Below are 25,656 nucleotides of genomic sequence, written 5' to 3'. Positions count from 1 at the left end.
CTGTCCAATCCACATAGGCAAACAAGGCAAACAAAAAAAACAAAAGATGTCCATAAATTTAGTGATTAGCAATAATGACAAATGAAACAGGGAAAAAGTATTGAACATATTTACTTACAGTGCCTACAAGTAGTATTCAACCCCCTGCAGATTTAGCAGGTTTACACATTCGGAATTAACTTGGCATTGTGACATTTGGACTGTAGATCAGCCTGGAAGTGTGAAATGCACTGCAGCAAAAAAGAATGTTATTTCTTTTTTTAATTTTTTTTTAAATTGTGAAAAATTTATTCAGAGGGTCATTTATTATTCAACCCCTCAAACCACCAGAATTCTGTTTGGTTCCCCTAAAGTATGAAGAAGTATTTCAGGCACAAAGAACAATGAGCTTCACATGTTTGGATTAATTATCTCTTTTTCCAGCCTTTTCTGACTAATTAAGACCCTCCCCAAACTTGTGAACAGCACTCATACTTGGTCAACATGGGAAAGACAAAAGGAGCATTCCAAGGCCATCAGAGACAAGATCGTGGAGGGTCACAAAACCCTTTCCAAGGAGTTGGGCCTACCTGTCTCCACTGTTGGGAGCATCATCCGGAAGTGGAAGGCTTATGGAACTACTGTTAGCCTTCCACTGCCTGGACAGCCTTTGAAAGTTTCCACCCGTGCCGAGGCCAGGTTTGTCCGAAGAGTCAAGGCTAACCCAAGGACAACAAGGAAGGAGCTCCGGGAAGATCTCATGGCAGTGGGGACATTGATTTCAGTCAATACCATAAGTAACGTACTCCACCGCAATGGTCTCCGTTCCAGACGAGCCCGTAAGGTACCTTTACTTTCAAAGCGTCATGTCAAGGCTCGTCTACAGTTTGCTCATGATCACTTGGAGGACTCAGACAGACTGGTTCAAGGTTCTCTGGTCTGATGAGACCAAGATCGAGATCTTTGGTGCCAACCACACACGTGACGTTTGGAGACTGGATGGCACTGCATACGACCCCAAGAATACCATCCCTACAGTCAAGCATGGTGGTGGCAGCATCATGCTGTGGGGCTGTTTCTCAGCCAAGGGGCCTGGCCATCTGGTCCGCATCTATGGGAAGATGGATAGCACGGCCTACCTGGAGATTTTAGCCAAGAACCTCCGCTCCTCCATCAAGGATCTTAAGATGGGTCGTCATTTCATCTTCCAACAAGACAACGACCCAAAGCACACAGCCAAGAAAACCAAGGCCTGGTTCAAGAGGGAAAAAAATCAAGGTGTTGCAGTGGCCTAGTCAGTCTCCTGACCTTAACCCAATTGAAAACTTGTGGAAGGAGCTCAAGATTAAAGTCAACATGAGACACCCAAAGAACCTAGATAACTTGGAGAAGATCTGCATTGAGGAGTGGGCCAAGATAACTCCAGAGACCTGTGCCGGCCTGATCAGGTCTTATAAAAGACGATTATTAGCTGTACTTGCAAACAAGGGTTATTCCACAAAATATTAAAACCTAGGAGTTGAATAATAATTGACCCACACTTTTATGTTGAAAATGTATTAAAATTTAACTGAGCAACATAACTTGTTGGTTTGTAAGATTTATGCATCTGTTAATAAATCCTGCTCTTGTTTGAAGTTTGCAGGCTCTAACTTATTTGCATCTTATCAAACCTGCTAAATCTGCAAGGGGTTGAAGACTACTTGTAGGCAATGTATATGTATTTAATATTTTCTACAAAAGACTTTGTTTGTGATGACAGCTTTAAAGCACCTCCTGTATAGCGAAACTAGTGGCATGCATTGCTCAAGTGTGATTTTGGCCAATTCTCACACACACACACACACACACACACACACACACACACACACACACACACACACACACACACACACACACACACACACCTGAAGGTTCCGTGGACTGCTTCTATGAACTCCAGCTTTAGTTCCTTTTAGAAAATTTCTATAGGATTCAGGTCAGTCGATTGGCTAGATCATTCTACCAGCTTTGGTTTTAGAGTAAGGTAAATAAATTGAGAGAGTTTTCTTGGCTGTGTGTTTGGGATCATGCCTCGGTACATTTATCCATTCATCCTTCCTTCAAAATCATATGTGGTTTGCCGTATTGTTTGCTGAAAACTGCCCCACAGCATGATGTTTCCAACTCCAAAATGTACTGCTGGTATGGTGTTTTTGGGGCAATATAGAGAGCCTTATGGCCTCCAAACATTCTGTGTATTATGGCATCTAAAGGGTTCAACTCTATTCTCCCAGTATTTCTCAGGCTTGCCTAAATGTGGCTGAGCAAAGTTTAAATGTGCATGAACATGCTTTTTGTACAGCAATGGAGTCCTGCATGGTGAGCGTGCATACAGACCATGGAGGCTGAATATATTACTAATGGTTTTCTTTGAAACAATTGTATCTGCTGATTCTAAGTCTTTCCATAGCTCATCACAGGTGGTCCTTGGCTCTTTGACAACACTTTTGATAATTCTTTTCTCTCCTCTGAACTCTTGCAGGGATCACCTAATCGTGGCTGGTTCATGGTGAAATTATGTTCTTTCCACTTCCAAATTATGGCCCTAGTAGTGCTCACTTTGATCTTCAGTAGTTTAGAAATTCTTCTGTAACCAATGCCATCAGTACGTTTTGCAATAATAAATGCACGAAGGTCTTGAGACAGCTCATTGGGTTTTTTTCCCCCCCACTCATTTTTATGAATCTTCTTTGCACGTTCTGAGGAACACACCTCAAATTTTATTACACAAGTTTTTCAGTGTTCAGACATACAGCCAATGTGGCACCAATTTGAATACTGTACACATGGTTGTGCCAATAATAGATGGTGCACTATTTGGTCTTTAGGGTGATGAATGAATTGATGGAATTCTGGGACCCATTCAAAGAAACTACCAAAAACAAAAAAAAAACAACACTTCCAAAAATGTTTACTCACAAAGTGCAGCATGCCCGTAAAAACGCATTAGCTGATTATAAAACTTTGTCTTGCTAAAACAGTTGTCCCACAATTGTGTATATTCTAGTAGGAAGAATAATTCCAGAATGCGGTGTTCAAGTGCCCAGGCCACTCTGTAGAACGTAAAACACACCTTTATAATACTCACATTAGGGGGCGGTACAGTCCGATGGGTGCCGCTGGTCTCGGTCAGACGCCTTCTCTCTTCATGCAATCACCATCCTCCTTCCCAGCCTCGTGGCCTTAATTGTGCTCCTGTGCATGTGCACTTTGATCTGCCTGGCTGAGGGCAAAGCACAGTACTGTAACGCGTAGGCGCAAGAAATGGTCAAAGACCACCAGTGCATGTGCACTACAGTATTTGAGTTGCCTTCGGCCAGGCAGATCAAAGTGCACATGTGCAGGAGTGCAATGGAGGGCTCTCTGAATGATGCAGGATACATCATGCATATTGGGGGGCTGGGCAGGAGGACGGCAATCGTACAAGATGTAGGTGGTGCCAGACCAAGAGCAGCGATACCCATCGGACTGGACCGCCCCCTAGGCGAGTTTTATAAAAGGTGGGGTTTTTTTTACTTTATACAGAGTGGCCTGGGCTCTTTTATACAGCATTTAGGAATGCTGTATATAAGGACTCACTGATGGTAGCCGCAGCTCATAAGGGAGAAAACCTGGTGACTGGTTCCCTTTAAGGACGTTCCACATTATTAACTCCTTAATGAGAAAACACACTTTGTACGTTAATGACTTAGCCTCATTTTGCGAATCTGGCCAATGTCACTTTATGAGGTGGTAGCTCTGGAACGCTTCAACATATCCCAGTGATTCCAAAATAGGTGTTTTTTTTCATGACATACTGTACTTCATGTTAGTGGTAAATTTTGGTCGATATGATTGGCGTTTATGAAAATATCTTTATTTTTGGCTACTATCACACACAAAAAAAAAAGCTTGTGGGATGAGTTGACATTTTTATTGGTACTATTTTCGGGCACAATATTTTTTTGATCGCTTTCTATTTTTGGAACAAAAACCAGCAATTCAGAGGATGGTTGGTTTTTTTTTTGTTTGTTTGTTTGTTTGTTTTTTAAAAATACCCTTGACCGTGTTTTAAAGGTGATAAGATATCTTTATTCTCTGAGTCCGTATGATTCCAGCAAAACATTTATATAAATTTGCCACTTTTACACAAACATTGTTATAGAAAAATTGTTTTTGCATTTAAGTATTCTGGGAATCATAGGGTTTTTTTTTTTTTTTTACTTTTCCACTGACTGAGCTCTGTGGAGGCTTTATTTTTTGCATGACAAAAAAAAAAAAAAAAAAAAGTATAACTGAAAAACATCTTATTTACATGCAACATTTTGATTGCGTTTGGGAGACAGAGCAATGACCACAGTCACAGCTGGAGGTTCCAACGGTCCTCCACCTGTGACTGCAGATCACCTGAATGATGTCATTGTTGACTGCGCGGCTCACTCAGTCTCTGCCTGCAGCTCATAGCAGGCAGTCATCGTTCTATGGTGCTCGCTGTGAGCTTCAGATGTAGCAGAGCTGAAATAGTTGTGAGACCGTGCATGGACTAAGTCGGACCCTGCAGGGATGTTTTGGGGTTAATAAAGTGGTGAAAGAGGGTGCTTTTTTGTCTTATTTCAAATAAAAGGATTTTTTGGTGTTTGCGTTTATTTCTTTTCACTTACAGATTAGTAATGGGAGGGAGGGGGGTTTCTCAGACTGCACGCTCATTTATTCAAGTTAGAATAAAGAAAAAAAAGCCGCATTCGGTTCCTCTTATTTTGATACATAGCCAAGATAAACACACGGCTGGGTTCTGCAGCCTGCAGCAGTATGCTTTATCTGTGCTGGGTATCATAATATGGGTGGACCCTACGCCAATTGTTTTATTTATTTTTATATCACAATAGATGCACATAGCATCTGATTGGAAGCAGTCAAAAATGCTGTCACTCACAATGGGGGTGCGTCTGACTGCAACCAATCACAGACGCCGATGGGCGGGGAAAGCAGTGCATATGAAGTGAACGGCCCTAAATGTTAATGAGCGGCCTGAAAGCAGTTGCAGCCATTTCGGAGCCTCCGTAAGTATGAAGTGCTTGCTCCTATACCACATCCCTGCTACCACTACTTTTAAATCGCCAGATTCTGGTCCCCATAGATTTATATGGTGATTGGCATCCGGCCAGATAACCAGGATCAATTCAGGGCAGGAACTGTGTTATGGGGTCTGGTATTTTTTTTTGTTTTAAAACCAGTTAGACCCGCCGGTCTCGGTTATCTGCGAGTCCGCCCATCACTAATGAAGACGAGTTTTTAAAAAAAGTCTTCTTTACTCATGAGTGCCATGCAACCCTGGAAGTCCAGAAGGATTGAGTAGGTGAGGGCCGGAAAAATGGATAAACAGACGGAAACCACAGTGCGCCATCTCATGGCACCCGAAGGGGGTACACTTTTGGGGAAAAGACAACAAGGATATTCATGGTCCCGATCAGAAGGAAGAAAACCTATTACAACTGTAAACTCAGATGAGGGGAGTAAAATGAACATGGATGTTTCACAAGTAAGGTTTGGGTAGTTTTTTTTACAACTGCCGTACATCAATTTCCTAGTCAGAATTGACGACTAAACATCTGTAATATGTATAATGGTTGCTCTATGTACTTTTCAAAAGGAGATGGGATTTTTTTTTTTCCAACAAAATAAATCAAACAAGCAGTGGAGAGAGTTGGGGAGGTGCAATGAAAGTGCAGCTCCAGCTTGTGTTATTGTAAGCAGTGATGTCACCTTATAACTTTGCACATCTGGAGAAAAATGCTGTGCGTATAACAGGCCCTGGGGCTGGGCTCTAATCTGGCACTCCGCAGAGTCACCTGCATTCAATTACGCCTGAAGACAGTAAAGTCATGCCAAGTGTGATCTGCCCCACATCACAGCCTTCACAAGAGCTGTTCTGTAAAAACAATATGCTAGAAACGTTCATAAGGTCTTTTACCCAACTGTACAGAATGTCTGACTTCATTGTCTGCCATTATATATTAGTGAATGATTGTTTGGATCTGTACAGCGGATCAATGAATGTCCATATACGTGTGCTCCACTTGCTCTGTTACACTTGCTTATCAATGGGAAGAGAGAAATAAGCTTCTGCCCAGCAGTCACCTATCGTGGTGTGAACAGAAAATTTGAGTGTCAAAATGCAATATATCTGATCCTTGTGTTGGTCAGGTCCCTTATACACACACGAGAGACAGTGGAATCGGCATATTAGTCACTAATGTGTATAAATGACAATATGGTAGACAAACAGTATGTGGATGTAATGTAAGCGTGTAGCCCTGATCTAATTGTACCCAATGGGAGGAAGGAATGTTATGCAAATCATTATGCCGCGTGAAAGCTGTATATAATTGGAGACTTGTGGCCAAGTACCATAGTCAGACTGCGCTACAACAGCCCAAATATTAATTAAATGACAAGTTTCAGCACGGACTTACCAACACAGTCACAACACTCGTCCCACAGAGTGCCCAGGCACAGCATACACTCCTTACAACAGGAGCAGTTCCCATCCGTAGGTCGGCATTGGCAAAGCTCCTGGTAAAGTATTGAAAAAAAATTAAAATTATTTATTTTTCTTTTTTAGTTCAAGATTAAAATAAAAATATCACACTAAAACCATTAACATCTGGAATTTCAGAGTGTGTTTTCCAGCGTATATTTGCATGTAAAAGTCAGCAGCTCTACTTGGAAGTGTGATAAAATCAAGACAGACAAAACTCTGTGAAATTGTCCCAGTGCTCATTATTGCTCCCAGCAGGAGAAATGCAACAACCACGATTTATAATGCGGAGACTTCTGGTCTAGAGCAAAACAGAAGTCTGCTGGGGTCACACAAAAGGAAGTCATTAAGCTTCTGTTTACACCACAACTTCTTAATTGTATTCCAAGACACAGAGCGAAGTTCCCAGATTTACCTGGTATATGAGGAGCAATTACTTTTGTAAGGATGGTACACAATGGTGCTAAGGATTAAACACTGACATTCCTTCCTTGTAGGACTTAAACTGGATTTACTTTGCATGATTATCGTGAAAGTGAAGAATGCTCAATTCCCGAAAAGACATGCAGCATAAACAGACTGCCAATCACCCGACAAATCAGCAAAACACTGGTTCATTGGGTGAAATGTTTAAATGTGCGTTTAGACCACCCAACTCGCAGCGTTAGATGACAGCCAATAACCTACTCGTTTGTTGATCGGCAGCCGTTTAATAGACTATTTACAAGGGCATTTCCTATATGCACTACATGATCTGTAGACCATTCTGTGTGCATAGACTAAAGGCCCCTTTACACTAAACAACTTACCAGCGATCCCAACAACGATACAACCTGATAGGGATCGCTGGTAAGTTGCTAGGAGGTTGCTGGTGAGATGTCACACAGTCAGACGCTCCAGCGATCCCACCAGCAACCTGACCTGGCAGGGATCGCTGGAGCATCGCTACACGGGTTGCTGGTGAGCTGTCACACAGGCAGATCTCACCAGCAACCAGTGACCAGCCCCCAGCGACGCACTGAAGCGATGCTGTGCTTGGTAACTAAGGTAAATATCGGGTAACCAACCCGATATTTACCTTGGTTACCAGCGCACGCAGCTACACGTGCAGAGAGCAGCGCACACTGCTTAGTGCTGGCTCCCTGCTCTCCTAGCTACAGTACACATCGGGTTAATTACCCGATGTGTACTCTGCTACACGTGCAAGGAGCAGGAGCCGGAACTGACAGTGAGAGCGGCGGAGGCTGGTAACGAAGGTAAATATCGGGTAACCAAGGACAGGGCTTCTTGGTTACCCGATGGTTACCAGTGTCCGCAGAAGCCGGCTCCTGCTGCCTGCACATTTAAGTCCCCTTTACACACAGACTTTCTAGCGATCATGCTGCACAGCGGGAAACAAAAGGACCAAAGAATGGTCCTGAACTATTTGTAGCGATCAGCAACTTCACAGCAGGGGCCAGGTCGCTGATGTGTTTCACACACTGCAATGTCGCTGGGGAGGTCGCTATTACGTCACAAAACCGGTGACGTTACAGCGATGTCGTTTGCGATGTTGCAGTGTGTAAAGCCACCTTTAAGGCCCTGTCACACACAGAGATAAATCTGCGGCAGATCTGTGGTTGCAGTGAAATTGTGGACAATCAGTGCCAGGTTTGTGGCTGTGTACAAATGGAATAATATGTCCATGATTTCACTGCAACCACAGATCTGCCAAAGATTTATCTCTGTGTGTATGACACAGCCTTTAGTCACCTGTGCTGCTAAGACGAAGTAGGACTATGGTAATTGCTCCCTTTGTATAGTTCTTTAAAATTGAGGTTATATTTATAGAAATATAAAATTAATATACATAAATATATATTATATACACATATATACATATATACATATATTATATATATATATATATATATATATATATATATATATATATATATATATATATATATATATATATATATATACATACATACATATATATATATATATATATATATATATACACACATATACATATATACATATATATATATATATATATATATATATATATATATATATATATATATATATATATATATATATATACACATACACACATACATACATACATACATACATACATACATATACATATATATATATATATATATATATGAATAAATAAATAAAAATGGTCAGCGCTGAGCGCTCTTGCACGTTGCTAGAAAGCTTTGATTTTGGAGCAAGGGATAAATGCAGGAAAACAGACTGGTCAGAAAAAGACAGGTGGGATCATTAAGACTGGGGCAAGATGCACCAAATTTATCAACAAGTACGTGCCACTTAATTTGGCACATCTTCGGTAAAGCGTGTGCCTCACCATAAATGCTACTCCTGCCGGGACTAGAGTAGCATTTCTGGCAGAAGAAACGCCATCAGTTTTAATAAATTTGTTGGGTAGGCCTAGCCATATGCCGTTGCCTTCCCATCTCTACCTATTTTGGCAGAGCTTGCAGAATCTGGCGTGAAAAATGGCAAAAGTTGTAACATTTTTGCACAACAATGTATTGTGCACAAATTGTGCAAATATTGTGCAACTTTTAAAAGTGTTTCACAACAGAAAACTGGCATAAACTGATGAATTGGACCCAGAATACCGGTCCTTGGATATATACTAAGAAGACGTGATTGAATAGATTCAGTACAGCTGGTAAGGAATTTTTATCTTCATATATGTCTTTCAATTGTAATGGATCATACATGTGTGAATAAATGGGAGTTCGATTCTCGTCTTTCCTTTTTGCTATTTAATCTGAAGCCAACATACTGCAAGGGTTGAAACGTAGAATTCAGGGATGCCCATCTTATCAAGGTCCAATCTGTTTTTTTATTTGCTACGTTTGTTGAACCAGCAGAACTTCTCATTGGTGGCGCTACAATGTCATGCTCCCGGCAGTCCGGCAAACCCCCCTCCTCTGACAGTGAGGTGTCAATCTCTTTAGAGAGCCTGGTGAGGGCAGGGACAGCTTTCTCAGCTCTTCTACATAAAAAAATTTATTGTGTAAGAACGGCTGAGCCCAGTAATCTAAGTGATATATTGTTGGATTCAGGGTCTCTTTGCCTACATTATGCTGCTCTCAGATGAAGTAGTAAAAGCCTGTTGACAGATTCCCTTTAAGTATTTAACATAACTAATTACATGAGGGCATTACAGGAATTTCACCTTATAAGAAGTAACAGCATGTTGATAATATACGCAGCCACTTCCTAATTGGTGAGGAAGTATCCTATGGGACCCCTACCAATTTGAAAATGAAGGGGCATGTGTCACTTCAACAGCTGCTTCTGATCCCTAATTTTAAGTCCTCAGAAAAGAGGGGGGCAGCAGAGCAGACACCTCACTACAGCCACATTCATATTCTACTGCAAGCTATGGGAGGTGATCAAAAACAAGAGCAAAGACCTAAGTACCCCTGGATCAACTGACGTCCATAAGGTCAAGCAACACACTATTTCTACATCTAGATCCATCAAGTGGAGAGCAGCATGCACTTTACAGAAAAGCAAGGAGTGTGTATGATACACATTGTCAATTGTATGTTCCCAGAACTCCAAAGCCCCTGTATTATTTTTTGCATTGTGCCCAATCCACAATGTATAAGTCCTGCAATGTTTTCATGTAAGAATTACAAAGATTAATTGTTATTTAACAATGCCTCCCTGCTAATATCGGGGCTCCAGAAGGTGGATCTGTGGGAATATGCTCATTGTTACGCTGGTTTTTATTTAGGACTAAGGTTGTCTTATTGAGAGAAGGAGGAATAATGTCTGACAGACTAGAACTGGCTAATCTGCGGAGCAGGAGTGAAATGCAACAAGTCACAACAGCTCACAATCTAGAAGAAATGTTATCTACAATTGCAAAATTACAATGCAGAAGAGATGTCTTTTAGATATGGTAACAGGGTCTGCTCTTAAAGGCACAGTGCGCAGAGCACAGGGCGTCTTTCCATTCCCAGGCCTCGCGCAGGCACCAGTATGTCTGCACACATCTTTAGACCATACTGCAGACAGCTGTAGTGGTGGCAGCACGCTCCTCACTTTCCCTGCAGCAGGAAAGCGTACCTATGGCATTAGTCAATGCTTAATGTCAAAGACATACATTCCAATCTCACACCTGAATATTTTCTCACTCTGTGAGCCTTTTCTTTTTTTCCCCCAGTATAAAGTGCTCATTATAGAAAACGTTCTTGCTCTATTAATCTTTTCAATCATTATAGGTGTATTTTTCTAAGCACAGACACTCGTCTATTATTCTCAAATCAAGGGGGTTCAAAAGGAAAAAAAAATAAAATATATAATATATATATATTTTATTTATACACGCGCACACATATATTATATATGTATCTATCTATATAGTGTGTATGTATGCATGTTACCGGCAATGTGTAAAAACGGGCATTCTATAGAATACCTAGGCGATGTATACAATGCCGGAAATGGATTGTCAAAGTATGATGTTTATACATTTCCTAGTCATTCTATAGAATACCTAAATGACAAACAGGCGGAGTGTAGAACACTACAGGGGTGGTCCGTCCAAAAGTAGGTGGACAGAGCAGGCAGCAGCAGATCTGTGAAACTGGCTCAGTTGCCCTTAGCATAAGCAACCAGATTCCACCTTTCATTTTCCAAAATGTCTATGAGGAATGAAAAGTGGAATCTGATTGGTTGCCGAGGGCAACTGAGCCAGTTTCACACGTCTGCGGCCTGTCCACCTACTACTTTTGGACGGACCGCGCTGTATACATTCTGGAATTAAGTAGGGTGCTTGCTGTGCCGTAGCAGCAGACTTGAGGTGTATGTGCAAGACTAAGTGCCAAACTAAGAAATGCCTTTGCGTCAAAAAAAAAAAAAAAAAAAAAAAGAAGTGCAATTTATAATGCCATGCTAGCCTCCCGTGCTGCAACAAATAGTCAGGATTGACACTTCTGATTCTTTTTTTTTTTTTTGTTTCTCAGCAAAGATATCCTGTTCATTTTTCATTTTTTCTTTCATGTTTTTGACTGTTTGTTACTAAAGACTAATAGTCAGGAATGACACTTCTGTTTCTTTGTGTTTTTCCCAGTAAAGATATCCTATTGTTCATTTAGGATTCCTTCTTTCATTAGTTTTTTGACTATTTGTTACTAAAGACTTTTCCAATCTGGGCATTATATCAGACTTTGCCCTGAGCAGTTCTTGTCATTCTTTATACGATCTAGACATTTTATGTAATGCCTAAGGAAAGTATAGAACAACGCAGATATTTCAAACCTTGCCTGAAAACAACAGGGATTGTATATATTGCCTAGGTATTCTATAGAATGCTAGGTTTTCATACATTGTCTGCAACATATATACATAATATTTATTTTGTTTGCCTGTTTTTTTTTCCCCTGCACCTCTCCATTCCTTACATATGGCCCCCTTTTCCCTTTGAGTAAATTAGTTTTATTTGGAAAAGAAAAAAAAAGCTAATGTGCCAAATTCAGAACTGCAGGATTTAGACCAGTTAAAAGTGAATCCGTCACCAGGTTTTTGGCACCTAATTTGAGAAATCACTGCTTTAATCAGCAGAAGATTATCATCATTTGAGGACTAGTTTGCCTGTTGCAAGGTAGCCAAGCATATTCATTAGCTCTGTATAACCCCACCCCAACACTGACTGGTAGCTTTCTGTATACACTGTATGGGAAGAAATCTGCCAATCAGGTGTGGGCAGGGTTATAGAGCACCACATTCACATCACTGCTAGATTTGCAGCAGAGAAAACAATGATTTTATAAAAATGACAGCAAACGGCCCAGTAAGTGACACATCGCTGGAATCAGGGACTCTGTCTCTACATTATGCTGCTCTCAGATGGGGTAGCAAAAACCTGCTGACAGATTCCCTTTAAATAATTTACATATTATTGGCAGGTGACCGGTCCTTGTTAATAGCATTTACACAATAGTAAGCAAGTAGTAGCGTTAATAAAATATGGTGAATGAGCAAGATTGCAATCCACTACTTCCATAACACCTATAGATTTTAATCGGAGTTATGCAAACAAAGCAGCCTGGAAAACTACTGCTTCCATGGGAAATGGAGTCTCAGCTGTGCTTGGTTGTTTATATGGCTCATACACAGTGACTGGTGCTTGGACGCTGTTACTCCCAGGTCAGTCAAGAACAGCAAAGATGACCCTTTAAGAATCCATATAAAAATATATGAGTTGTATTGCTTTTAGTAGAAAACCAAGATGGTTACATTGTCAGAATCTTAAGGCCCAGTCACACTAAACAAACTTACCAGCGATCCCAACAACGATACAACCTGATAGGGATCGCTGGTAAGTTGCTAGGAGGTCGCTGGTGAGAGGTCACACTAAGCGACGCTCCAGCGATCCCACAAGCAACTTGACCTGGCAGGGATCGCTGGAGCGTCGCTACACGGGTTGCTGGTGAGCTGTCACACAGGCAGATCTCACCAGCAACCAGTGACCAGCCCCCAGCGACGCGTGGAAGCGATGCTGCGCTTGGTAACTAAGGTAAATATCGGGGAACCAACCCGATATTTACCTTGGTTACCAGCGCACACCGCTTAGCGCTGGCTCCCTGCACACCTAGCCACAGTACACATCGGGTTAATTACCCGATGTGTACTCTGCTACGTGTGCAGGCAGCAGGAGCCGGCTTCTGCGGACGCTGGTAACCACGGTAAACATCGGGTAACCAAGAAGCCCTTCCCTTGGTTACCCGATATTTACCTTCGTTACCAGCGTCCGCCGCTCTCACACTGCCAGTGCCGACTTCCTGCACTCCTAGCCACAGTACACATCGGGTTAATTACCCGATGTGTACTGTGGCTACGTGTGCAGAGAGCAGGGATCCGGCACTGGCAGTGTGAGAGCGGCGGACGCTGGTAACGAAGGTAAATATCGGGTAACCAAGGTAAGGGCTTCTTGGTTACCCGATACTTACATTGGTTACCAGCATCCGCAGAAGCCGGCTCCTGCTGCCTGCACATTTAGTTGTTGCTGTCTCGCTGTCACACACAGCGATCTGTGCTTCACAGCAGGAGAGCAACTACTAAAAAATGGTCCAGGACATTCAGCAACAACCAGCGACCTCACAGCAGGGGCCAGGTTGTTGCTGGATGTCACACACAGCGACATCGCTAGCACGTCACAAAAGTCGTGCCTCAACAGCGATGTTGCTAGCGATGTTGCTTAGTGTGACGTGGCCTTTAAACTAAAGGGTCCAGCTGAAGACTACCCGAGTTTATTGACACATATTAGACCTTACTGATATTGTTGCACTGATATAACATTAACAACAATAAATAATACATTACAATTAAAAAGTTGAGATATGCATAGAGCGAAAACTCAACATCACTTCTGCCAATGAACAGAGAGAAGCCTAATATGAGGATATAGAATGAAGGTACCTGTATTAAGCACTTGCTGACATCACTTGCACACAGAGCTTTATTGCAGCAGTGAACGGGCATAATCCACATAAGGCCTAAAATGATGGCTATTGCTGGAATGGGAAAGGCAGACAGCTTCATACTTTATAGATGACACTGAAAATGACCATGGAAATCTGAAATTATACAGAACAGATGGGGTTAAAAGATTTTGTTTGCAAACCATAGGTCAAAACGTATTGCAGGAATAGAGGGGGGGGGGGAAAAAAAAAAAAAAAAAAAAAAAAAAAAAAAAAAGACAGCTATCTGGAACTAACCATTCTCTCGTTACAGCTATAGCGGTCTCCTGTTGGATGCTACAGTCATCACTCATGAGAACTGATGGGCGAACCCGAACTATAAAGTTTGGGGTCCATACTACACACCTAGCATCCGTGCACAGACCCCGAACACGGACTTGTCAGGGAAATCTGGGTTATTACTGTTCAGTTCCACCACTCAGATAAAAAAAAAAAAAAAAAAAAAGTTCAAAAAGGAAGCAAAATGGGGTCACCATTTAGTAGTACACAAGCTTGTGTCCCCATAGACTTATATGGGGTTTAGCATCCAGGCTCAAATCCTGTCCCGAACAGCTCTTGTTTTTTGTTTTTCTTAAGAAAGAAAAAAAAAAAAGTCAGCCAAGTCCTGCTGAACATGAACATCTGTTAAAAAATTGATCATGCTGAAGTAATTTTTTAAAATTTGAAAAATTTGTGGCTGTGCAACTTTTTTTTTTTTTTTTTTTTTTTAAATACTGGATGGCTGCTGGATCATTTCTAACAGATTATTACTAGTTATATCAACATGGCCTTAATGGGAATATCATTCAAAAACAAAATGCTATCAACCTGCACATATGGGGTTAATCTGCAGGTTAATCGCATTCTGATGCCATGCGGCTGCTGCACTGAGAGCCGCACTGCCAGGAGGAAATTAACTTTATTACTCCAAGCAGCTCCTGTGAATTTGGGTTGGGAGATAAGCAGACAGTCCAGGCATTATAGTCCGTATACAGACTATGAAATATGCCCCCATAGACTAACATTGGCTGATATTGATCGGTCCCCTTGACAGTCTAAAATGCATGTGGGCACCCAGCCATCTGATGATCAGGAGAGAGATCGATCATACATGCCAGATTTCAGACCGCCAGTTACATTGTTCTCTCTTAAATAAGCCACAGGTTGACCTATCGGTCAACTATTTTCTTACAGAGAACTCAGTAGCACTCTGTAGAGACGCTGGCGCTACACCCTCTCTTGGATGAGACGCCAACTTACTCATCGACCCGGCCAGGTTGCGTTCTCCCCCGCTGCCGCGTAGCTACCCCATGTGCTCCTGTTTCCTTCCCCTCCCAGGCCCTGTGCATGGTTCCCAGGAGGACATCCAAGACGCGCGCGCACACTGGCCTTCCTCTTAAGGGCCGGCGTACCATTTCCAGGAAATGCCCCTCAGCCTATGGCTGATAGACACTGTGTATTTATGGCTGCCTACAGTTAGGGGAGGTGCCTGCACAACGCCTCAAGTTAGTCAGTCTCCTAGTCAGTCTGCTAGCTAGCTTTCAGGTGCTGCGCTACTGTTCTGTTAACCCTGTGTCCATCACCCTGTACCTGCCTTCCCATACCTACCTGTGTAACCCTGCTGTGACCACCATTCGTATCCATACACGCCTGTCCAGCCTGCCTCAGTCATCCTGCCTATACCCAAGTCCGTCTCCAGTCCCGGGGCGGGGAAGTGTCAGCTGCCACAGCCCAATTACTTCCCTGGGACTGCCTCGCGGTAGGCGCTTAGTCAAGCCTCTCAAGTTAAGGGGAAGCTCAGGGTCCCCCTGTGGTCCAGTGGGTCCCCTAATCCGGCTCGTAGCCCCCACATCGGCCATTAGTGTTACAGCTCCTCTGTAAGGGAGTATAAGCGGTATTGCTTGGCCAACCACCATCTAGTATGTATGGCAGACCTAAGTGCTATAAAGAAACTCCATGAGTTGGCTTTATTTATTATTAATCTGCAAACGTGAAGCAGATTAAATAATTTTTAAATATTTTGAGAATAAAAAATTGGAACCTCTATGGGCATCACAATTGCTGGATATATTCCTTTTCTGTAGGGGTATGGGAAGTTTATTCAACCTTTTTCTATGTATGTATAGAAAAACTCCTACATATACCTCTAATATTCTACCCTTGGGGTTCACAGAAAAGTTGTTGTAGTTACCTCATTTGGTACATTTTACAGAACACTTTACACTTATTTTCTTTCTCCGTGACTTGACTCTGTGGTTTGTGTCTTAGGGATCATATACAAGAAGCATTTCTGATGAGAATATCCCCATGTTTCTAGCCTAGTGAGCTAAATACTAGGAGAGCTGGAAGGCCGCAGCACAACAAGCAGCGTTATCTATGACTTAAGTTTCATTATCGGATAATAAGATCAGATTCTGTTCCGCTGTTGGTTGTAGGTTGGCACAAGAAGAATGTTAAATCTTTTCATTAGTACGGGTTTACCCCATACCAAGATAAGATAACCAGAAAACATTCCACTTGCTGACTGATGGAAACCTAATTATCTTGTGAAGTTTAGGCCGCGCTTTTCAAGAAAGTACCCGCTTTAGTAGTATATAATAATAAATAATAATAATAATAATAATAATAAATACCTCTGAATTCAGCAACCTGCGGTATGTCAGGTGTTGTACAACTATAACTCCCAGCATGCCTGGACAGCTAGTAATGTGCTAGCGTAATTCAGAAATGGACAAACACCTCCATAAGAATTCGGTTTAGATTTTTTAGTGTCCCTACAGAAAAATTTATAGGGACACAATCTCAAGTATACTGTAGCTCAAACACACACACACACACACACACACACTTTTTTCCCCCACATGGATCCACTCCATAATCTGTGAGCAAAAGCTCTAAACACTCAAAAGAATTAAAATATCTAATCCTATATAAAAATGACGTTTTGCTCATATTCAGATTTTTAACAACTCTTCACATTTCCAAAGACGCCAAGCGGTTAAAAGAAGTGACAAAATAAGCATGCCCATAATCAGTTTTAGGCCCTGTGCGCACTAGAAAAAGGATTTGTCTCAAGAAATGTCTTGAGTCTCAAAGATTAGCGCACTTGCGTTCAAAAAACGCATGCATTTTCGGCCTATAAGCTGTGGCCACCACCACTGGGCTCTTATATACAGCATTCTAAAATAATTAATAATAATTTTATTCATTTATATAGCGCTATAAATTCCACAGCGCTTTACATACATTGGTAACACTGTCCCCATTGGGGCTCACAATCTAGAGTCCCTATCTGTATGTCTTTGGAGTGTGGGAGGAAACCGGAGTACCCAGAGGAAACAAACACAGGGAGAACATACAAACTCCTTGCAGATAGTGTCCTTGGTGGGAATTGAACCCAGGACCCTAGTGCTGCAAGACTGCAGTGCTAACCACTGAGCCACCGTGCTGCCATTGATGTATAAAAGAGCTTAGGCCATATTCTGAAGCCGCGGTTCATGATGCGTACTGTCATACAGACGCGCCAGCATTGAGGTCCTATGCAGGAGCACTTTCATCTGCCCTACTTAGGGCAGATCAAAAGTATTGGAGTGCGCCTGCACATGACCTCAATGCTGGCACGTGTGTATGACGTAGACGCGTCATGACCCGCGGCTTAAGAATAAGGAAGACCAAGATGGCCGAAAGGGGAGGCGCCAGTCCCGGAGAACGGAGACACCCATCCGACTCGTGTGCACCGGAGCGACATTCTAAGTGAGTATTATAAAGTGTTTTTTATGTTATACCCCCGGCCTGGGCTCTTATATACATCATGTTAGAATGCTGTATAAGAGCCTGGTGGTGGTGGCCACAGCTTATAGCCAAAAATGCGGTAACCGGTTCCCTTTAATGCATGACCAAACAAACAAGCAAGCCAACCAAGGTGCAGAAACTCTGCAGTGTCAAAAACGCTGACTGTGGGAACGCAGCATTAATCATGAAAAACGGAGTTTGCCCGTCTGAAGAAAAAAAAAAAAACCTCGCAGGCACATGCCATTTGCAGACGTGCACAGTGTTTTTGAAGCAGATCTGCTCTGAAAGACGCAGGCTCTTCCTATTCTTCTCTACTGTAGGACGACTTGCTGCTCATATGTGCAGTCTTTAGGGCATTTTACTTCCACTTTCTCCTACTTGGAGATTTCACTTCTTAGGGCTGCTTCTCACTTGCGAGTTTCTCGCAGTAGAGCAATGCGAGAAAAACTCGCATTGAAATCGGACACATGTTAGTGAATGATTCAGCTCGCATTTGCGATTTTTTTCTCAGTCCAAATCGGACCGAGAAAAAAAAAAAAAAAAAAAAAAAAAAAAAAAAAAAAAAAAAAAAAAAAAAAAAAAATCGCAGCATGCTGCTTTTTTGCGAGTTTCTCGCACCATTTGTCCCAATGATTTCCTATGGAAGGGGATTAAAAGTAGCATCACACACGCGCACAACCGTTCACATTTGCGAGTGTGGCAGTAACTTCGCACATTAGATGAATGTGACAGCACATTCCCATAGGTTAATTAAATGACACGTGTAATAGCTTTTATCTAATTAAGATGTTGCATGAAACTAGCATCGCAATACACACGCGAGCAAAACGCATCGCACTTGCGTTGCACTCGCACCTAACGTGAACTAAAATCAGCCGAGTATTTTTCAGCCCAGTCGGACCGATTTTACTCGCATAGATATGTGTTTCCACCCTTAGAAGTGTCTCCTGATTGAAAATGCTGCCAAATAGGCATTGTCCAATAAAAAAAAAAAAAAGCAAAACACCACAGGAAAGGAAATACTTCCAATAAGGAGTGTTTACAGAAGCAACGTTCCCTATTTTTTTAACATCTGTGTGCATATAACTTAAGACACTTGCATAGTTTGATCAGTGTTTTGAATAGAGTATTTTTAAGCCAAAACTAAAATACCCAAAAGGTGCAAATATTTCCATTAAATCTTTTCTTATCATTAGAGTGGTGCTTTTAATTTGAAGCTAAGGTCCCCACCCCTACCATTAAACTACCTCTCAGGCCGTGCCATCTTGTGACCACAACTTCTGACTTGCCGGAAGGTACCGTACATCACAAGCTCTCAATGCAAGTCTACGAGAGCCAGAAGGAGGCTCTCATAGACTTGCACTGAAAAGTGACATCTGGCAAGCTCCATGAATATTGGAGCAGCTGGCATGTCACAAACTGCAGGAGTCTGACTGAATCTGCGCTGATATCAAATGAAGATTGCAGCAGGTAATTATAACATTAAGGACAGAGGAATTCGATTTAAAGCAGCAATGCAGATGGAAAATAAAATTAAGCAAAAAAAAAAAAAAAACAAAACACTGGAATGGAGCTTTAAGGCTAAAATGCAGCAAAAACTCCTAGATAATACAAAATAATGCAGACTGATAGTGCTCTAGAGGTTTGTGTATACATAATTTACAGGTAGAATCTTTTTAGCATTTTCATACATGTGTAAACTACATGTTTTGCCCTTAGTGGCCCTTTAAATATTGTTATGTAATAACTAATATTTTGCAACAATCAGTTTTTATACACAGAATGTTATCCTACTATTTGCAAAAAAGTGCTGGTTTAAAAAGTTACTGTCAGCCCATGTGTAAGGTGATCTTCATGTATTAGGAGTATGGTTTCTACTAGCCCTTGTCATTTAGTGATGGACTCTTCATAAGCAATTTTGTTGTCCACAGGACATCATATTCCTTACATTATAAAGATCATCACCACTAACTTTATCCATTCGGGCTCGTGAGACGACCATATTTTTTTTTTAATCTGATTTTGCAATCAGACAAAAAAAAAAAAAAAAAAAAAAATATAGGATTGCACTAGGACATGAGGCAAGGCACATGTACGATTTCTGTTTTCTCGGACCGTGTGGTCCAGGGGGGTGGGGGGGTAAGTGCTCACAGCAGTCATGAATTGCCTGTGCAGATCACTTCACACTCAGCCATTCAAGTCTATAGGTTCCTGGAAAAATATATTATTATATATATATATATATATATATATATATATATATATATATATATATATATATATATATATATATATATATATATATATATATATATATATATATATATATATATATATTATATATATATATTTATATTCGTGCTGCACCCAGATGACAGAGTGTGCTTTATTTTCTCAGACTGACAGAATGGAGACATTTTTTTTTTCTCTTCAATTTTTCCACATCTGAGAAAAATGGATCCGGGTCTGATCAGGTTTCCCAAATGCCATAGAAATGGCTGGGAGTAGCTGTGCTGCAGATTTCTGGAAAATCCGCAGCTTTTCCGCGAGAAATCCACGACAAAATCCGCGCATTTTCCGCAGCGTGGGCACATAGCCTAAGGCTGCGTTCACACATCAGTTTTTTGACATCGGGCAGAATCCGGTAAAAAAACTGATGCAATAGATCCGGCGAAAAAAAACCCGGATCCGTTGCATTAGTTTTTTTTCCATGCGTTCCTTCCGTTTCTTTGACGGATCCGTTGTGCTACTGAGCATGCGCAGTTCAAAAAACCGGATCCATTGTTGGATTCCGTCACATGTTGGATGATGACTGATCCGGCGCCCATAGACTTCCATTTTACCACATGCCGAACGGCTGCGGATCCGGCATGGTACGTTTTTTTTGCCGGAGACAAAAAACGCTTCATGCTGCATCCTTTCCGCTGGACGAAGACATTTCGCCGGATCCGGCGGACGACGCATGCAACGCAAGGTCATCTGGCGCCAATACAAGTCAATGGGGAATAAAATGGATCCGGCGCCGGATCCGTTTTATCAGTTCTTTGCCGGATGGTGCTGGACGGCGAAAAACGGATGTGTGACAGCAGCCTAACTTGCTCTCTCTCTCCACTTTGCCTTTAATATGCATTCCTACACAACACTAGTTATACTTCTTCCATTAATCTACAGCAAGTCATGTGTGATACTTTATTTCACGGGCTATATGGGCACATCTGCTTTGTACCCAATATGCATGCAGAAACCCATATGTAAATAGATCCTGTTTTTCGACGACTTGTCCTGGTCATTTAGCTTTAAAAACACATGGGAAAAGGCAAACAAATCTTATTAATTACAGGGTAAACTTACTATATTTACTATTGTCCAGAAAGGAGGACATGGAAAAGGTCAGTAGATTGGGACCTGCCTCTCCTGACCTTATAATCAGGCTCAGACTGGCCATAGGACAGCAGGTGAATTCCCCGGTGGGCCCCTGTGCAGGAGGGCACCCCACCCCTATTCTTCAGAGCAGAAGTTGGCACAATACACTTTATTCAGTATGTACAGACAAATTCAACATCTCATATTTCATTTAAACTATCAAGGCTATTTTTCTAAATTTATGAGGGTAATATAATATTTGCATGTAGCGGAAAAGTGAGCCCCCAGAGTGGATGCTACTGGTGGACCCTTACATCCCAGCTCGGCATTTCCTATAATAAGATGATCAATTAACTAATTGCATAATACTTAACCCTTTATAACACTTGTCACCACCTGCATCTTTAATTAAAATTGCATCATATCACTTACAATCTAGTGTTTTATTTTTCTTAGCTACAATTAGGTTTTCTTGGGGAGTTAGGGGTGTACGATATTTGGCGTGTACGATATTTGGCGTGTACGATATTTGGCGTGTACGATATTTGGCGTGTACGATACGCAGCGCTTTACAGTACCAGTAAAAATCAATGAGATTTCTGAACTCTCGTGCACCATTTTTTTCTATGCCAATTTGAAGCATTTGTGTTTGTCGGCAAATCATATAGAGGATAGTTGTTGCAGCAATTTTTTATCCATACAAATAACTAATTTCCCCGCCAGCACCTGTGTTTTTTATGTGGGAAAGAAAAACCCTGCAAAAATGCCCTGTCTGAACAATCCCTTAAAAATCAAACCTGTTCGAGAATCAGAGTTCGTTACCTAAATGCACAGACATCACACTTTCTTGCAGTAGTTTTAGGAAAGGAAATGTAGGTATTTAGTGAAGGAGAGATATATAGAGATTATATATACACACATAGTATTAAAAACACAAGGATAACACTTTCCTGACCATGTTTAAGCCTTATTTACTAACAACACTGGCGGAGAAATAAAAGTTATAAATGTATAATACAACCCCGTAGATGTAATAAGAACACAAACCCATCCAGAATTCCAAAAACTACTAATACAATGAATAGAGAGGAATTACACGGGTTAACAGCAACACAGCCCAGTGGAAGTAATTGCAGAACATTCCTTGTAGCCATTGCCATAGGTGGCTTGTATATTCATCTCCCCGGCCTCCTCTACCTATAGGTTTGCTCTATAAAATGCAACCCTGCGTGACACAAACCTGAGAATTACCCATTACACTGAACACTTGGGTTCTTTGCAGTTTTGAATTTCAAGGAAGAAATACAGGACAATTGCTCATGTCCCATGACTCCGAGCCCACCTCCTCCCAGGCTCTTACCAGTGGCTTGGATGGGATGGGATCCCGCTTCACCTCAGGGTTTGTCTCGCTATACTTCTCCTTTCGGCAGGGATCAGACTATCCAGCTTTCTGTAACCTCCTAGACTCTGATGGCGTGTGGAGGAGAAGGAGAAGGAGGAGCAGGGATATCCCAGCCCCCAATATGCTCACAAAAAAGTTGCAGTGAGTTTCCAGAGCACCTCCCTCCTATTTTCCATCCCTGGGACAAATGATTGGTATTCTTCTGTTAGATACCATCACTGCACACACACAGAAAGCCCTGAGAACCTAAAGAGCGGCTATTTATCTTCAATTACAAGGGTCTAGTGTGTTTTTTCTATTAACAATGCCTTTTTTCTAAAAGGTCCATTCACACTAGAGGAATACACGGCCAATGCATTATCTTTGTGTGATCAAGGGAACAATGTTTACACTGGCAGACACAGAACAGGGCCCCTGTGCATGAACAATGTATGGGCCCTTCACTGCCCAAGAGCCCTCATAATGCACAATCCACCTGCTCTGGAGGTAGAAATGGCCCCTTATCTCTCGGGTTCTTGTGCGGCTGCACAGGTTGCTCCCATGAATGCTTAGGTTACATAAACACGGGCCAATTTTGGTGCAAATCTGTGGGAAATCAGCTGCGATATATGCTCTGATTTAATGAGATGCAATTTTTATATGAACCTATAAAGCACTACTCCGGAATCAGTTAAATAAATTCATCTTTATGTACCGCCCCCGCGACAGCCGACGGGCTGCTCGGATCCGGATCCATAGTGGCTTGAGGGGTCTCCGGACCCGAGGCGATGTCTCGCGGCCTCTCGAAAATAAAAGGGGGGTTGAAAGGGTGGATTGAATAATGTTCGTGACGCCACCCACAGTTCGTGGTAACAATTGAGATACCACCGCTGCAGAATGGCCGGAGCACTGCCCCCCCCCCTCCCCCCGGGCATGTGAGGAGGCCAGCATGACGCTGATTGGAGTGGAGGTCATGGTGTCATGGGTAGGGGAGGGGGGGTGTAGGCCCGGTTACAGGATAAAAGGTGAAGCTGGGGGAGGAGTGACACTTTTCCCGCGTGAGAGTCCCCATCCCTGTACCTGTCATGGACTCCGTGGATCAGCTCCTGGAGCGGCTGAGAGCTGCTGCTGGGACCATCCCCCCAGGTGGCTGCAGAGCATGGTAGCGAGGATCTTCGGTGGGAGTCCGGGGGGGGCAGGGACTGCACCCCTGCGACAGCGGCGCCCCCGGAGGTCTGGACCGGCAGAGAGGCGGTCACCTGACCTGACTCCCAGGGCCCAGCGTCGCCGCAGAAGCCCCTCCGGGGACCCTCCAGGCCGGACGCCGCGAGCTGCGAGGTCCAGCAGGCCCCGGCCTGGGAGGAATTCCAACGGGCGGCTGGGCCCAGCGGCGGTCGGCAGGCCTGCGCTGGAGTTGGGGGCAGGGCCTGCTGCCGCCTTGTCGGCGAGTGACGTCAGCGGTGCGGCGGGGCGCTCTGGTGATGTACCTGCCGAGCGCCCTGAGCCCCTCCTCCCTGCAGCATCGATGTCTCAGAGGGATCCCTGTGAAGCGGGCGAAGCCAGGCGGCTGCGGTCGGCAACACATCGGGCCTGGTATTCAGGGCCTGAGGCTACAGAGGCCCTGTCTGGAAGAGGAGCCACATGGAGCGGGGGCGGGGGGGGGGGCTGCGCTCGGAGAACCCTGAAGAGAATATGCAGCTCCCTCTCTTGTGTCGGCGCCACTGATCGACGGGTCCAGGATGTGCGGCCTCTGGGGCCTCGGGCTGTGCGGCTACAAAAGCCAGTGGAGCGGAGTCAGAGGGGAGGAGCCAAGTCAAGCTAGATCGGAGGGACGTCAGGATGCGGGAGGTCCGGCTGGCGGGGTCTCTACCCTTGTGCAGCTTGGTGAGTATAATTCTATGTTTTGTTTGTCTTCACATTCTGTCAGGTACACAGTATGGGGGGGGTGACAGGTCGGCGGGGAGTTCAGATTTGGGGGTGCCGGTGGGTGTTAGGGGGAATGCGTCAGGTGGGGAGTTTTCAGAATTTAAGTTGTGTTCACACGTTGCTGACGCGGATGGGGGGCAGAAAAACCCCTGGCGCTAGTGGCAGCTTGGCTTAATCTGTCTGTCATTGCGGTTAGTGAGTCCACGGGTGGGAGTATTTCTTCCCCAATATCGGCTCAAACAGAAAAGGATAAGGAGGATAGGATTAATTTGGCTGATTGCATGCGCGGAGAGGTTTATGTGGGTTTTGAGGGCCCATTGGATTCCCATCTTAAGAAGAAAGTGGGGAAAACAGATCTGGAAGAATGGGTATGTTGAGACATTTCCCCCCCCCCCCATTGGCAAAAAGTTTAGTTGGACAAAAAGGGGGAAATGATGTTAGCAAGCAGGAAAATGAGAAGTGGCGGTGGAGTTTGATTCCTTTGATATTTGATTGCAGGCGTTGCAGTTTGGGCAAGCAATTGGCAAAAAGGGCCGGGGAATTGTTCTCATTGGTTTTGCTATATGGGCTCCATTGGGGAGGCCTATAGGGTTTATGAGGAGCAGACCTGGCTGTGTTCTGACGAGTAGTTTCGTCAGAGGAAGGCTATCAGTCCAACCATAACATGGGATCAGATGGATATAGGTTTGGGGTGCGGGTGATGGGCCAGCCAGGTATGGGCAGTCCATTCAGGGCATGGCTGGGTTATACGTCCAGTATGGAAGCCAGGGTGCTAGTGGTCAGTACGGAAAGGCGGGTCCCAGAAGCCAGTTTGTGGGGATAAGTTAATGAGGGGTAATGCAAGTTCGGTGCCATTTGCTGGTTTTAAAATACCTCGGCACCCGAGCAGCAGAACATCCCATGGGCATCCAAGTGTTTTTTAAAAGAATAAGCCCAAGTCCGCTACCTCTAATACACAAGGGTCAGATGCGATGAGCTTAGTCGACAGCTTCTGTACCTAAATAGGTATCCTGATAGGAACAAAACTGAAATTTTTGAGGTTAGGTTGGAAAGGGTTTTAGGATTCCTGCTCCTGTTTGATGTTACAGGGACAACCAGGAAGCTGCCTTCGGCATATCAGCATGCGGGAGCCAGGTTAATTTCGGCAGATCCAC

At 43.2% G+C, this 25,656-nt stretch overlaps 1 protein-coding gene across 1 annotated transcript in view; it reads right to left on the bottom strand.

Moving 5' to 3' along the window:
- The window catches only part of TWSG1 (twisted gastrulation BMP signaling modulator 1), a 55,792-nt gene extending 33,104 nt beyond the window's left edge, over positions 1-22,688 (bottom strand). The window contains exons 1-4 of the mRNA XM_075316055.1: positions 22,556-22,688; positions 14,000-14,157; positions 6,474-6,573; positions 2,581-2,720 (exon numbers count right to left, since the gene is read on the bottom strand). Coding sequence (XP_075172170.1) covers positions 2,581-2,720; positions 6,474-6,573; positions 14,000-14,122 — 363 coding nt within the window. The 5' untranslated portion in view covers positions 14,123-14,157; positions 22,556-22,688. The remainder of the gene's footprint in view (positions 1-2,580; positions 2,721-6,473; positions 6,574-13,999; positions 14,158-22,555) is intronic.
- Positions 22,689-25,656: the final 2,968 nt, after the last annotated feature.

The sequence above is a fragment of the Anomaloglossus baeobatrachus genome, chromosome 6 (genome assembly GCF_048569485.1).
Source record: "Anomaloglossus baeobatrachus isolate aAnoBae1 chromosome 6, aAnoBae1.hap1, whole genome shotgun sequence".
In the NCBI taxonomy this organism is placed as follows: Eukaryota; Metazoa; Chordata; class Amphibia; order Anura; family Aromobatidae; genus Anomaloglossus; species Anomaloglossus baeobatrachus.
This window is presented reverse-complemented; position numbering and strand designations above follow the sequence as displayed.